Below are 13,939 nucleotides of genomic sequence, written 5' to 3' on the forward strand. Positions count from 1 at the left end.
TCAAATTAATACTTTATACAATTTTCTAAAAATGCTTAAGTATCTATGCATAAATAGAAATAAATACTAGAAATACATGGGTTTATTGGTCTTCTTTATAATTACTTGAAACGTTTAAAATATAACCGATAAGAAGTACAATAAATGAAATGAATGTAGGTATACATCTTCGTGTATAGGTACATCATATGAGAGAGTGGAGAAATTTGAGGCCCGTCGTGATGGAAGGTCACAAACATGCGACTGGCGCGTCACAAATTGTGTGTTCGACTCTTGAGGAAATTAATTATTTTGTCATATTTTCCTCGTCCAGGTAAGGAGGCAAAGCGCTTCGTTGAGTTCCGCCATTCGACACCAGCTCACCACTGCTCTGCCGATCAAGGCAGAAAATTCCGGTCAGGTCTTCGGATATGATTGAAACTTTAATCCGACTCTGCCTACCCTCAAAATACAATACATTAAAATGATTGAAGTAAACAAATACGACCCCGACAAAATAATCTTAAGTAGATCAATTTCACACTTCACAAATCATCAAATAATTCTAGCACTTAAAGGGTGTCTCTATACCACCTCTACCATATGTCACACACCTGCTTATCCCCCGCGGTCAGTTCGCGTGTAATGATATTGTTTTTATTGCCTTTTACAATGGGGGAAACTTACCTGCATTACCATTTAGAAGATTGATATTTGATCGTATTAGAATTTAAATGAATTATATAACTTAAACACAAGTGAGTCGAACCTCCAACTGTCCCGCCTACACTATGTAGGTACACCTGCGATGTTGATGTCTTCAAGCTTTATAACATTATTACGGATTTAAGTTACAAAAAAGAAATAAAAAAGGAGATTTTTTTTTTATTTTTAAAACGTTATAGGTATGTAGATAGATGTAGATGTTCTTTTGAAAATAAAATAAAACTGTGATTGCATTTTTTTTATTTATTCATCGGTATAAAAAATTATGTAATAGATGTGTACATTTCTTTTATATTTATAAAGCATAGATTATATATCTCATACTGGCATAACCAAGATTTTACCTTAAAAAAATAACAAATTATAACTAAACTTTATCGCTATTAATTTTTAAAAAGTAATAAATATACAATAGTATTAAAATGTAATACAAAAATAGAAAAATATTTCCTAAAGTAAATTTGGAATACCTACCCTGATGGCCATTTTAATTTTTTTTATAAAAAAGTATAAATAAATATATTTCTTTTCATACACTCTTAAATTCGTAAAAGACAATGTTGAAAAATTAATCTACAAAATTACAGTAGAGATTTAAAAAATATTACATGTAATGCATAAACTAATAATTAGTTGAGTGGTTAAAAATAATAAAAAAAGTAAAAATATAAAAATAAAATTAATAGAGCGTAAAGATCATTATCATTATTCAAGTGTAAATAAAAAAAAATAATTGAGATCAAATGACATTTTTATGAATATACACATATTAGTGTTGCCTTACTTCCATAATTTTTGGATATTTATTATTATCTTGGCAATAGGAGATAAAAAAATACTTAAACAACTTAAACTCCATATGGTATAACGTTCTATCAATCTTTATCTTATAAACATTTTAAAACGATAAATAAAAATGATAAATGAACTTAAAATAAGTACTAAATCATTAATTTAAATGGCATTTTTTGTTATCACATTTATTTAAAGCTTTCGGCTTAACATGTTCAATGAACCAGTCGGCGCCGTTGATGAAACTGTCCATTTCCACAGGAAGGCTGCTCAGAGGGTGGGTGTCCTCGTACATGAAGACTCTGGTATGCGAGTAATAAAATATGTAGATTGGCATGCCAAAATAGAGGCAACTTGGCTTGATTATAATGATTAAATTGTAGTTTTTTTTGTTTTGTCAATTGTATAATTATCTTATGTTTATAGTAGTAGTAGATTCCCTCTGCCTACACTGCTGTATGCGGGATATAGCATGGAACTGAAGAAAGTAAGAGAATTAAAAGAAACGATATATTCTTTAAAAAAAAACAATACTTACTTAGTATGAACATTATTAGCCATCAACTTCCTGCTATATTCAATTCCCTGGCAATTAGGTACCCTTTTATCCTTAGTAGCCAACATAAGCGCAGTGGGAACCTTCACGTTGTGGGCGTTAACTATGGGAGATACTTTGCGTAAGGCTAACAGGTTATCGTCGAACTCCTGACCACCATCTACGAAAGATATACCAGCTTCTATTGAACACCTGTGGAGATGTAAAAAAACCTTATATTTTGAAAAAAAGTCGAAAAGTAATTATAAGTTATTATTAGTATTCTTAATAAAGGGTAAAAATTTTAATAAACAAGGCAAGAACAAGTATCATAATCATGTAAGCTTTAAAAATGTATACACGAACAGCTATAATAAAAAAGCTTAAATTATGAAAATTAAGAAAATAAAATTGTATCATATTTAGAACTAGCGACCGAAATGTGGATTTACTTGCTTAAACTTGTTGTAGAATATGTGTTATTCTGATAAGCTGTGAAATTTCATCTAAGTAAATCTGTTCACTAGTTTTTGCGTAATAGTGGAACAAAACTCACAAATTAGTTATAATTAGATATGTAGTGATATTCGTTGATGGTCAATTGTTCTAACGACTTAAGTTCAAATATCTCCGCCATTAAATTTAAACATAAATTCTAATATAATTCGTTCATGATAATATAAAAATTATATACTTATGCAAGTACCTAATTCAGATTCTTAGATTCACATAGTTACTTAATTACAGTTCGACCTAATAAAAGCAAACGTTAAGAAACAAACATAAACACTCACCAATCAGTTATATCACTGGTATTCATAGACGCGAAGTCTATTACAGGATTTCTTGCAATCGCCGCTTTATACACGCCAGGGAGACCACTCAAGTGTGTCACAAGAGTACCGCCATAGGAACCCCCATATAATACTAATTTCTCATTATTTATGGGAAATTTCTCTATAGCTTTGTCTGTGGCGAGTTTGCAATCCGCTATATCGGTAGAACCTATTCTGCCTATTAAGAAATGTATGGCCGCGTCACCCGCACCCGCGGAACCTCGAAAGTTGATTAATATACATGCAAACCCTGTAATGATGACATTTTGTATGTAAGAAATTATATTTGAAAATTAAATTTAAAAATGGTTGCATTATTGAAATGTTTTAAATCTTCAATATAAATCTGAAAGTCAGTATTTAAAATGACAGAGCCTGTTTTACAGAGAGCTAGCGACAAAATGAAATAAATGAATCTCGCACTTAGTAGAGTGGGCAGAGGGAACCTGTGAGCCTAGTGTTAAGACAACCTGTTTCCATTCTCGGCAGAAAGTGGGGAACGGAGTGTCTTAACAATAGGTTCCCTACTACTACCCTGCTGTGTGCGGGATACAGCGTGAAGCTGATATACATTTTTTTTTTTAACTTACCAATAAGATTAAAAAATGCAGCTTCTATAGAGTAGTCATTGCTATATACAGTATGCGGTCCGCCATGCGGCCACACTACTAGCGGGTGGTCGTTTCCTTCACTTGGTCCATAGTATATTGTTGTAAATGATGCTGTAAGGAATATTTAAAAATAATTATTTAAGCATTTTTATGTCATTTAAGATGATTTATGTTGATGATGATGGTGGTGGTGATGATAACGGTGATGGTGGTGGTGATGATTGTGTAGGTGAGTGTGTATTTTCCAATCAAAAAGGTGATTATAATTAAATCATTGTTTTTTCCTTTGTCTTGGCAAAACAATCGATGGGTTCCGTTACTCGACAAGTAATATTATAAACGATAAACGGAATGTTTCCGTAATAAAAATAAGATCGGCTTACACAAAATACTTCAAATATGACCCCACAACATAATGGACATTTTAAATATATTATTTTATCTTTACGTCAGAGAGAACAGTACGCCTCAGGATACGTTTAATTTAGTTTTTTTTTCTTATTTGCTAAGAGTACATTTTTTATATTTTCATAACTCTTACAAAGGTAAGAAATAAAAACCTCATTTATACTTATTTATCACTTACAAATAGGATCTTGACAATTTTCGTGTTTCAAATTCATATATTCCAATTTGGCATTGGCTATTGAACTTGGCACGTCTTGCGGCGCACTTATTCTTTTCCATTCTATATTTTGTTCATTACCGACATTTGGTAACTTGGCGGCAAATAACTGTAAGATGATTATTGTATTTTATAAATTATATAAATATATAAACATAAACAGAATAAAGATATTAATTCCAATTCCACTTACAAGTGTCCCCACTTGTAAGTGGACTGACGAAGTGTCTGAACACTAGGTTCCCTCTGCCTACCCTGCTGTGCGCGGGATACAGCGTGAAGCTGATTATTATTACTTAAAATTGGTGATTTTATATATTTCAATTTATATGTACAAAAACCCACCTGGCCCGGAGTACTCATATTGGAAAAGGTTGCCAATACAATGTCAGATTGCACGCTCAATACGCTTGTTGAACCCGCTACCTCCTTGTTGTTAGATATATCCACTATGTTACCACTATCTGGAAAATAGAATCAAACATAAAAGAAATAAATAAATTTAAACAATAATAATTATTAATTATTACATAAGATGAAATGGATTATAATTTCTTTCTATTTTTATTTTTTGTAAAAAGTTTTATATTTTAAGTATTCTGGGCATGAAAGAATGCTATTCTATTAGTGCAGATATTATCTAGAATTTAACCAACTTATAACAATATAATTACCTAAATCCACAACATAGCTTCTTATTTCATTTTGTTGTTGAGTACTAAACACAAATCTCTTCCCATCACTACTAAAACCATCCGATGATAAATATTGATTGTAAATCCCATAGAAATCTCCATTGGTTATTTTCTTCTTTGTTTCTACTATGTCTATTACGATTGATATTTTATCTGTGACGTCACTTATATCAGAATTTAATATCAATGCAATCTAAAAATTACAATATATCTTTTCATTGTAAACTTGAAGAAAATTATAAAATTATGCAGTAAATTAAGTATATTTTTATACGAAAGTGGGTAACGGAGCGGAACACTAGGTTCCCTCTGCCTACCCTGACATATGTGGGATACAGTCCGAAGGTAAAAAAGACATAAAGCTTACATTGTCTGCTGACATTTTCACAAGTTGAAGACAGGCGAGATACGGTCCTTTTGCATCTCGTTGCAGCCATACTAAGTCTCCAGTAGGGGAGAAGCGGGGCGAACGCACCGATTTGTTTTCTGCACTCAGTTTCCCTTTGAAATTGTGTATTTTGTTAAAAGCTGTTTATTTATGATGAAAATGTTTGTATATATCGACACCATTTTGGCTCAGCTGCGAAACATCTGTTTCTACTCACGGCTGTCTTGAATTTAAGCTTTACTCGTATATTATTGCATATTTAAATTACCATACTAACTCCGGACTGGTGAGACAAAGAACTGTGAGGCACTGATTTCTACTAATTGACAATGTCCAATTCTCCAAAAACGGAACGGAAACTGGACCGAAATTTCTCTAATAAATATAGGAAATGCGTAGAGATATACATTCATACCTTTACGTACGGAAATGCGTCTCCACTCCGTTTTTAGAGTTCCATACTACAAAATAAAAAAAACGGAACCCTGTAGGATCACTTTCCCTGTTGAATTATTTATCTCGACCTCTGCGGTCCCTTGGAGGACAGAAATAAATCAAGCTTTTAAATCATTACTGTGATTAGAATTATTTTTTAGAAAAAAGAATATAGGGTACTTTTCGTGAAAATTGTGTTATGATACCTAGTGTTAATACATTCCGTTCCTATTAAGACACTTATTTATTTCACTTAACCTAATGTATTAAGAGTCAAACCCAGTTAGACCTTGGTTACAAACCACGAAAATTCCTGTGCACCCGACACCGGTAACTACCGTTAGGGAATATGGAGCTTGAGTCGTAGTTGCTTTAGCAATTATTAGGAAAATTAGGAGCAAAAAAATAGTATTTAATTTTAGTAAGCTTTAAATATTTTGTTGGCAATAATATTAGAAATAACGTTATCTATTTCCAAACACTTAGCAAGAACCTAAAATTTTTAACCAAAAAAATTAAGCTTTATACTTATTTTAACTAAAGTGTACTTAGTTACTAAGAACCTAAAATTTTTAACCAAAAAAATTAAGCTTTATACTTATTTTAACTAAAATGTACTTAGTAACTAAGTAACTTTAGTTTTTTTGCACCTTATTTAGCTGCTGTTTTCGGCTTCCCTCCATAAACAAATCAGGGGAAGAAAATATAATTTTGATATTTGTGTAAAGCAGAAAAAATCTAATAAATGAAAAAACAACAAAACTCACTCAATTTTCCAGTAAGAGATGCACAGAATATATAACTGGCTCGGTGTGTACAGGTAGCTGGCCTCCTCACACCAGATATGTCAAACGCGAGCCCCACGACACTATCACCGGATGGGGAAAAACGGACCTATACAGAAGACAATTTACGTTTTTAAATATTATCAATTATTTTTTTTTAGCTTCCCGCTGTATCCCGCACATAGTAAGGTAGGCAGAAGGAGCCTGCCTAGTGTTAAGACTATCCATTCCCATTAGGGCACATGTTGCGGAACTCAACGCCACACTTTGTCTCGTTACCAGAGCGAGGAAATTAAAATATTAATTATTTCATTTCCTCAAATGGTAATTGAAGCCACAACCAGTCGTGTTTACAGTCGGACATTTGTGCTCTTGCACCACTACTGGCATCAACTAATCATTTTATCGACGCCATCGTCTAAAATAAAAAAATAACATAAATTACAATGCTTTTTCTTACCTGTCCCGGACACCAACAATCAGGGATATTTTTCAAAACGGTGAATTTTTCTTCCTCAACATTACATACGACTATGACAGTGTGATACTTTCCTGCTAATTGGTCCCCCCAGTCTTGCCTGTAAGTGTGCTCTTCACCCTACAAAATTTGCTTATTAATATAATATTTAAAATAATATTTATACACTTAATTAAGTGTAGTGATTTCAAATCTCAATCGGTAAATTGATTGTTAATGTAAAGTTTAGATCGTCGTGGCGCAATGCTTATGTCCACAAGCGTGCGACTGTAAACGCGTCCGTTGCGGGCTTGTGGGTTCGATTCCCACTCGGGGGAATAAAATATTTAATTACTTATTTTCTTTTTCTTTCTTTGATCACGAGACACAAAGCGGCGTTGAGTTCTTTCACTTAACTCACAATGATTAATAATAAAGTGAACCACGTAAGTGTCATAACAAGAACGAAGTGTCCTCACACTTGGCTTCCAGATTCCCTCTATTCCTTCAAACAGCATGAAACTTATAAAAAGAATATAACATACCGGTACAGGCTTATTATCGGCGTCACTCTTTTCTCCTTCTGGTTTCCTTTTAATAAACGGCTCAGACTTCTTTATCTTCTTCTCAGCTACATAAACTAATTGTTTTCCATCTGACGACCAGTCCAAGCTACCAAATTCAGCTTAAAATCATAATAGTGAAAATTAAAATTCTGTTTGATATACTAAAGGTAAGAATTACGAACTTAGGTATGAATTGATTGAGTAGAGATGCCAAGAAGTACACGCGACAAGTTGTGGGTGCGATTCCCACTCAGAGAGAGGAAATTAAAGATTTATTATTTTCATTTCTTCGCGCTGTCTGTACCTATGTCACTCCACATGAAATTCGGGGGAAAGTGGGGGGTGCCTACTCTGCTACATGCGGGCCACAGCGTGATACAGAAAAAAATATTTTATAAGACAGAAATTCTTACCATCCGCATAGACGTCTCCGTGTATATCCAAAGACGTAAGATCAATAGAATGCTTCAAAGAGCTCTTAGACCAGACTTCGAGGAAGAATTTCTTCTTTGAACTGTCTACGTCATCCTTTTCTTCTCTTATTATTGCTTTTAAGCTTTCATTAGGAGAGACAGCGGCTAATACTCTATGGAAATAAAATAAAGTCAAAATATCATTATAATGGGACCTTTGTAGCGCAGTAGTAGGTACAGCGTCTTAACGAAAAATAATTGTTGTGGGTTCGATCCGAATAATGAACTTCTAAAAAAATTTTTTTCTTTGGTTATTAGGTAGGTATTTGAGCAATAGTTCTACTAGTCTACTGTAGAAATTAATTTAAATTACACATAGAAATATACTCACACATTACTTATATCGACACCAAAGTCACTCTGAGCAATCACCTCCAAATTTTCATCCAAAATATAATCAATAAGGTATTGTGTGATCCTTCCCTTGTCCAAGTTACGAATGGACCATCTTGATGCAACTCTATTTCCTTTATTATTTAACCTGCCTCCTACTATTGAAGGTATTTTTGATAACGTTTTATATGCCTCTATAACGCTTTCCAGCTAAAGGATATAAAAGAGAACTATAGCTAAAACGAACTGAGTGTCTTAAAAATATAGAAATGTAGAAAGATGAAGATTCTTTTAAAGTGATATAATTTTTTAATTTATAAGCCTAGTGAAATAAAAAAAAACAAGCTTTCACAAACGTCTAAACACGGTTCGGCTGTTGCAGTGATTGGCGTGACTTGCCAAAAAGCTTCCAAAAGCTTCTAGACCAGTGATTCCCAAAGTGGTCTATATCGACCCTCAGATACAGAACGATAAGGGGGCCCCGCCCCGTGGGCGAAAAAAAAATTAGGGGTCTATGAAATGAAAATGAGGGTCAATGGGAAGAAATTGCAAACATTGCAAACATTTTAACATTATTTTTTTAAAATATATTGTTATAATTATTAACCTCATCGGTCTCAAACTGCACACTATTTGAAACTGTTTTTGAGTTTCTCGTAGTCTTTCATACCTGGTAGAAAGGGGTTTCAGTGCAGTTGTAAATCTCATAACAAAAAAGAAACAAACTGGACATCATGACATGCCGTGTAGGCGATATTGATGATCGGCGCTTAGCAAACCTTCACAAGCCTTAAGTCAACAAGCACGTACATTGCTTATATAGAACTTTACTCTCATATCAACATTTAGGTACGTTTTGTACAAGATAATAAAACTTACATGAGAAGGCAGTTTCCATATTTCCCCCATTTTGTACCTACTTATTACCGCTGGTATTAATATCTGAAATATAATTAAAGATATATTTAAGCTCATCTTTAGCTTATATATTACTTTCTTTTTATGACTCTATTTATAAGAGTTGTATTTTTTTTTACTTTTTTTCCAGCTAAAGCAGGGTAGCCAGAAGGAACCTAGTGTTAAGGCACGGTTTCGAGTCGCGAGTTGAGTGGTGGAACATATATTTTAGTCATTTCAGTAAGTCAGTTACTAGTGACTTACTGAAGTTTCTGACTAGACTGGCCGAAAATAGTAGTTTCGGCCATACTTTCGGTATTGGTCAAAAGTCGTCTGAACTTTCGGCCGTATCAAAATTTTGTACTTTTTAGACCTCACTCTGCAAAATTTTGCCAACGAGTATCAAATACACCCACCTGATTACAATGCAGGGCCCACAAACGTCAATAATAAAATGATATAGTAAAAGGAATAATTTAAAAGTAAAATATTTAAATGCCCAGAGTTAAGAAAGGCCCTTGAAATTGACAACCGCGTAGCGTCACGATAAATTAATAATGTTTGTTACTGAGAACACTTAAGCAAGGAAGAGCTTAACTAGAACTGATTTTACAAAGGAGTTGAAGACTATTTCTAATAGATTAAATATTATACAAACATCATTAACACTTTTGAACGCTACAGTTTAGTATAGTGTTTTTTTATGGAAAAGATAAGGCAAACAAGTGATCGGGTCACCTGGTGGTAGGTGAACACCGCCGCCGACGCTCCCGTGCCGCACCAGTGGAGTGGCCCTTAAGGTGGAGGTAGATGAACTTTATAAAGATAAGAGAGAGAGAATACCCATGTCGAATAGACCCGGCAACACTGCCATTCCATAATAAAAGCATATAAATAGACAAAATAACGTCATTAGATAATCACTGTCAGCGTAAACAATCCATTGGACTCTATTCTGGTAAACAACCGTTTCTAATGAATTAAAATTTATCTTGGAATACACAATAAACCTATATCTATGTAACAAAGAGAATATAAAAAATTAAGTAAAATAGGCCGTCGTTGGCTGATTTAAGTAAAATGAAACTGAGTAAATTCGCGGATTTGACCCGATGACTATTAATGAAATAATATATTTAAAAAATGCGACGGTTGTGGACTGAGAATGCACTCGTGGGGATTAATTATTTAATATTTTCATTTCCACGCTATGATAATAACACAATGCACGGCGTTGAGTTCCTTCACTCAACACGCAATGCCTCGAACAATCGATTCCTTCCAGGTTTTTACCCTAGGTTCCCTGCCTACTATAGGATTGAGGTAAAAAAAAATGTTCTTAATGAAATAGATGTTATTAATGATAGATGGTAATGTTCTTTTTTTACATCATTTCACTAGCAACAGTTAATACTGTACTATGAAAACTAAAAATTGTAAAAGACGAAAATACTACTATCTATGTCACAAAAAGTATTAATCTTACACTAGTGACAGTTGACACTGTCACGATGACTTATAAAGAAAACAAGAATCTACAAGTGTTAAAATAAACAAATAAATTTTAATAAAAGATATTTGTAAGAGTAAAATTTTACACAACATAAATTAATAATAAAAATCCAGATGTCTGCATATAAAACAAATAAATTAAGGGATGTGATATATAAAGTTGCAGATATCGATATAAATATGTAACGTTATATTACGGCTAATCATCCATGATGTGTTAATGGTGGCAGGTTTACTTTGGGACGCTCAGCGCCTGTGCTTTATCTACTATAGAAACAGAAGAAGTAGCTTTTGAAAACAGTTTTAACTACTTCAGTAGATTAGTGCCTGCTAAGATTCGCTTCCGCTCATTCTAAGGAAGCTTGATATATACATTGCCACGGTATGTCCATGTATTCCCGATGCCAAAAAATATGCGCGATCTTTTTCAGATACCATATTTGGCAGAATAGTATATTTGTATCTGACATCTGATTTTCAAACTAAATGCAACCAAAATTTGCTTTTCTTCTAATTCAGATTATCAATTCAACTATTTATATAATTTAATAAAGTCAAAGTCAAAATATCTTTATTCCATAAAAATGCTTAACATTCACTTGGACATGTCATAAAAGATAAAAAAATGCAAAACAAAATAACCAAAAAAAAAATGTGCAATTTTGACTTGAAAAAAGCCCGTTCAAATGGTTGAGCTCATGAGAAGATACAGGCAAAGAACAATAGTTAATTTATAAGTTTAATTAAACTTAAAAATACACTACATGCTTTACATACATTTTTTTGTTTGATTGCTTTTTAGTATTAGTCTTTCTCTTGTAAAGTGCTACTGCATTACCTCTGTGGACTTTTAGAATATCCTTAACTCTGGCATTTATTTTCTTTTTGGTAATGATATACTAAATTATAAGTTAATTGAAGAACCACTAGGCCACTATTTTAACACTTATTAAATGCGAAGTTAAATAATTCTAAATAATTAATTAAATTATTGTTACCTTAATCACTTTTATGCCCGCAAAAGTAACTTGTTTTTTGTTGAAACAAAATCAAAGACAGCAAACTTTCTGAATTTGTATCTGCTTCTATATAAGTAAGAAGCATGCAGTCATATTTCTATGTAATATGATAACAATATGTGCACTGATTACTATCTACAATAAAACAAATGCAACCGTTCTTAGTATTTTAAAAGAGGTACTTCTACTTAGATTAAACAAGCTTAGTAATTTATGACCAAATAATGACTGTAAATTGGTTAACGGTAAAATATATTATACACTATTTGATATTACCTATTTAAAGAACTTTTTAATAATAGTTATTATTTATTAGTAACAGTTAATTTATTTGAAAATGAAAACAATGGCTTACATTGTTTAATATAAAACCCACAACGGGCTAAAAATAAGTGGACAGAATCATAACATTACAAACAATTAGTTAAATGTTAAAAATATGGTGCTGCTATTGTATTTTGTTATATATTATCAAAAAAAATATAATAGCAAGGAAAATAAACAATATTTACCAAGAAAACAAAAAGGAGGAAATTTTGCAGAGTAAAATAACTGAATGTGTTGTCCTCACCTCATATGGTTAACTTGTGAGAAAGCTTCTGTGGATTTTGATACACTTAGCTTGAAAATGTTTCTTTTTAGTAGCTGGCAATATCTTTTACCATCATTTTCCTAAGAAATTCTTTTTAGAATATAATTTCTTTTAGCTTCCCTATATGATACAAATAAGTGGGGTAGGTGGAGAAACATACTTTGGAGACACTGTATTCCCAAATTTGGTCCTACCAGGATAATTGTAATTGTATATATATATACTGCTCCGGGTAATAGTCGTTCCACTCTGGTAACATATTGTTGGGTAAATAACATTCCAGTACATAAAATTGAAGCTTTATTAAAGCTTTGACTTATATTATGTTTTAAGTTGTATTTATAATGAACAAAACCTTTTTTTAAGACCAGTTGTGGCCCGGGGGCACAAAGTGTGACTGTAAGCGAAACAGGTTGTGGGTTCGATTCCCACTCGAGGAAATAAAATATTTATTTAAATTTATATTTTCATTTCTTCGCTCTGGTGTCCACGCTAAGCGCGGCGTTGAGTTCCGCCACTTAACACGCAATGCCTCTGGAATTCGGCGGAAAGTGGGGAACAGTGTTGTGTGCAGGATACAGTGAAGCAGTGAAACTTATTTTTAGATTAAAATCTTTCTTAAGTGTTTGATTCAATTCATTAAATTATAGTTTTGAACTTTTGTTTTCATTTAATAAATATCTTTTTTTGTTTTCTTGTCGTATTTTTAACAAAATAAGAACATCAAATGGCCAGTCATAGCGCAGTGGCACAAGCGTGTGACTGCAAACACTACAGGTTGTGAGTTTTAATTCCACTTGAGGAAATAAAATATCCTAATAAAAAAGAACATGCAATTTAAAACTGAATATTGTTGCTATGAATATATTCTGTTATGTTGCTATGAATGTTTCCTAGTATAGATAATAGAATTTATATTTCTAGTGGACTTGCAGCCTAGCTTGTACTTTGTACTTGTACCTTGTTGTAGAATAGCTTAGATTGAAAGAAAAAATAGGTATATATGTTTAAATGTAGAAATATGAAATTAAAAGTAAGAATTCAAGTAGACAATTTCTTAAAATAATGTTTAGGCATATTGTTACAACTAAAGGTTTTCCCGCAAAGTCAATTAATTAATAATACTAAAGTAAAGCCATACATTTTTATCACTGGAATCTTGGTTGGATAGAGGATAGAGTGACACGGTGGGATAGAATGACTTTTAACGCGATGGTTGTGGATTCGACTCACTTGGGAAATTATTATATTTAAAATATTTTTATTCGCCCAGTCTCTCATAATAAAGCGCTGCGTTTAGTTCCACCACTCCGTGTACAATTTTCTTTTCCCCAATTTTATTGACAACCGAAAACGCAAGGTTGTATGCGGGATGAAGCGTGAAGCTAAAAAAGAAGGTTCTTACATCTGTGATTTTTTATTACTTTTATAACTACTAATGTAGGTAAAATGTTAATATACAATAGAGATAGAATTTAAAACTTAAAGAGTAGGTACATTAATTCTTTTAAGATGAAACTTAGAGGCCGTCGTGGCGCAGGAGCATAAGCGTATGACATTAATGCGATGACGGTGGGTTCGATTCCCAATCGATATTATACAATTCCCTAGTGGGAATCTAATTATGAATAATGAAATATGATTTATTAATATTTTTATTTCTTCGCTTTAGTATGGAAAGCA

At 32.6% G+C, this 13,939-nt stretch overlaps 1 protein-coding gene across 1 annotated transcript; it reads right to left on the reverse strand.

Moving 5' to 3' along the window:
- Positions 1 to 1,315: 1,315 nt before the first annotated feature.
- LOC146531204 (acylamino-acid-releasing enzyme-like) lies at positions 1,316 to 11,917 on the reverse strand. The gene is made up of 15 exons (XM_085197950.1): positions 11,644 to 11,917; positions 9,116 to 9,172; positions 8,235 to 8,446; positions 7,844 to 8,016; positions 7,410 to 7,549; positions 6,868 to 7,005; positions 6,390 to 6,516; positions 5,167 to 5,300; positions 4,779 to 4,992; positions 4,450 to 4,568; positions 4,066 to 4,213; positions 3,459 to 3,590; positions 2,827 to 3,118; positions 2,036 to 2,245; positions 1,316 to 1,799 (listed from the first exon to the last, which is right to left on the reverse strand). The coding sequence occupies exons 2-15, from the start codon at positions 9,143 to 9,145 to the stop codon at positions 1,655 to 1,657; spliced, it is 2,214 nt and encodes a 737-aa protein (XP_085054076.1). The 5' UTR covers positions 9,146 to 9,172; positions 11,644 to 11,917; the 3' UTR covers positions 1,316 to 1,654.
- Between the last annotated feature and the right edge of the window lie 2,022 nt (positions 11,918 to 13,939).

Source organism: Heliconius melpomene, chromosome 15 (genome assembly GCF_056956725.1).
Source record: "Heliconius melpomene rosina isolate 202511_hmr_F chromosome 15, ASM5695672v1, whole genome shotgun sequence".
Classification (NCBI taxonomy): domain Eukaryota; kingdom Metazoa; phylum Arthropoda; class Insecta; order Lepidoptera; family Nymphalidae; genus Heliconius; species Heliconius melpomene.

What these genes read in the sequence shown, in the direction of transcription:
- LOC146531204 (XM_085197950.1), bottom strand. Translation starts at nt 9,145, where the DNA reads ATGGGGGAAATATGGAAACTGCCTTCTCAT. An exon ending in AAATTGTCAAGATCCTATTT is followed by an intron (nt 3,591 to 4,065) that starts GTAAGTGATAAA and finishes TATTCCTTACAG; the next exon opens with CATCATTTACAACAATATAC. An exon ending in ACCAGTGATATAACTGATTG is followed by an intron (nt 2,246 to 2,826) that starts GTGAGTGTTTAT and finishes ACATCTCCACAG; the next exon opens with GTGTTCAATAGAAGCTGGTA.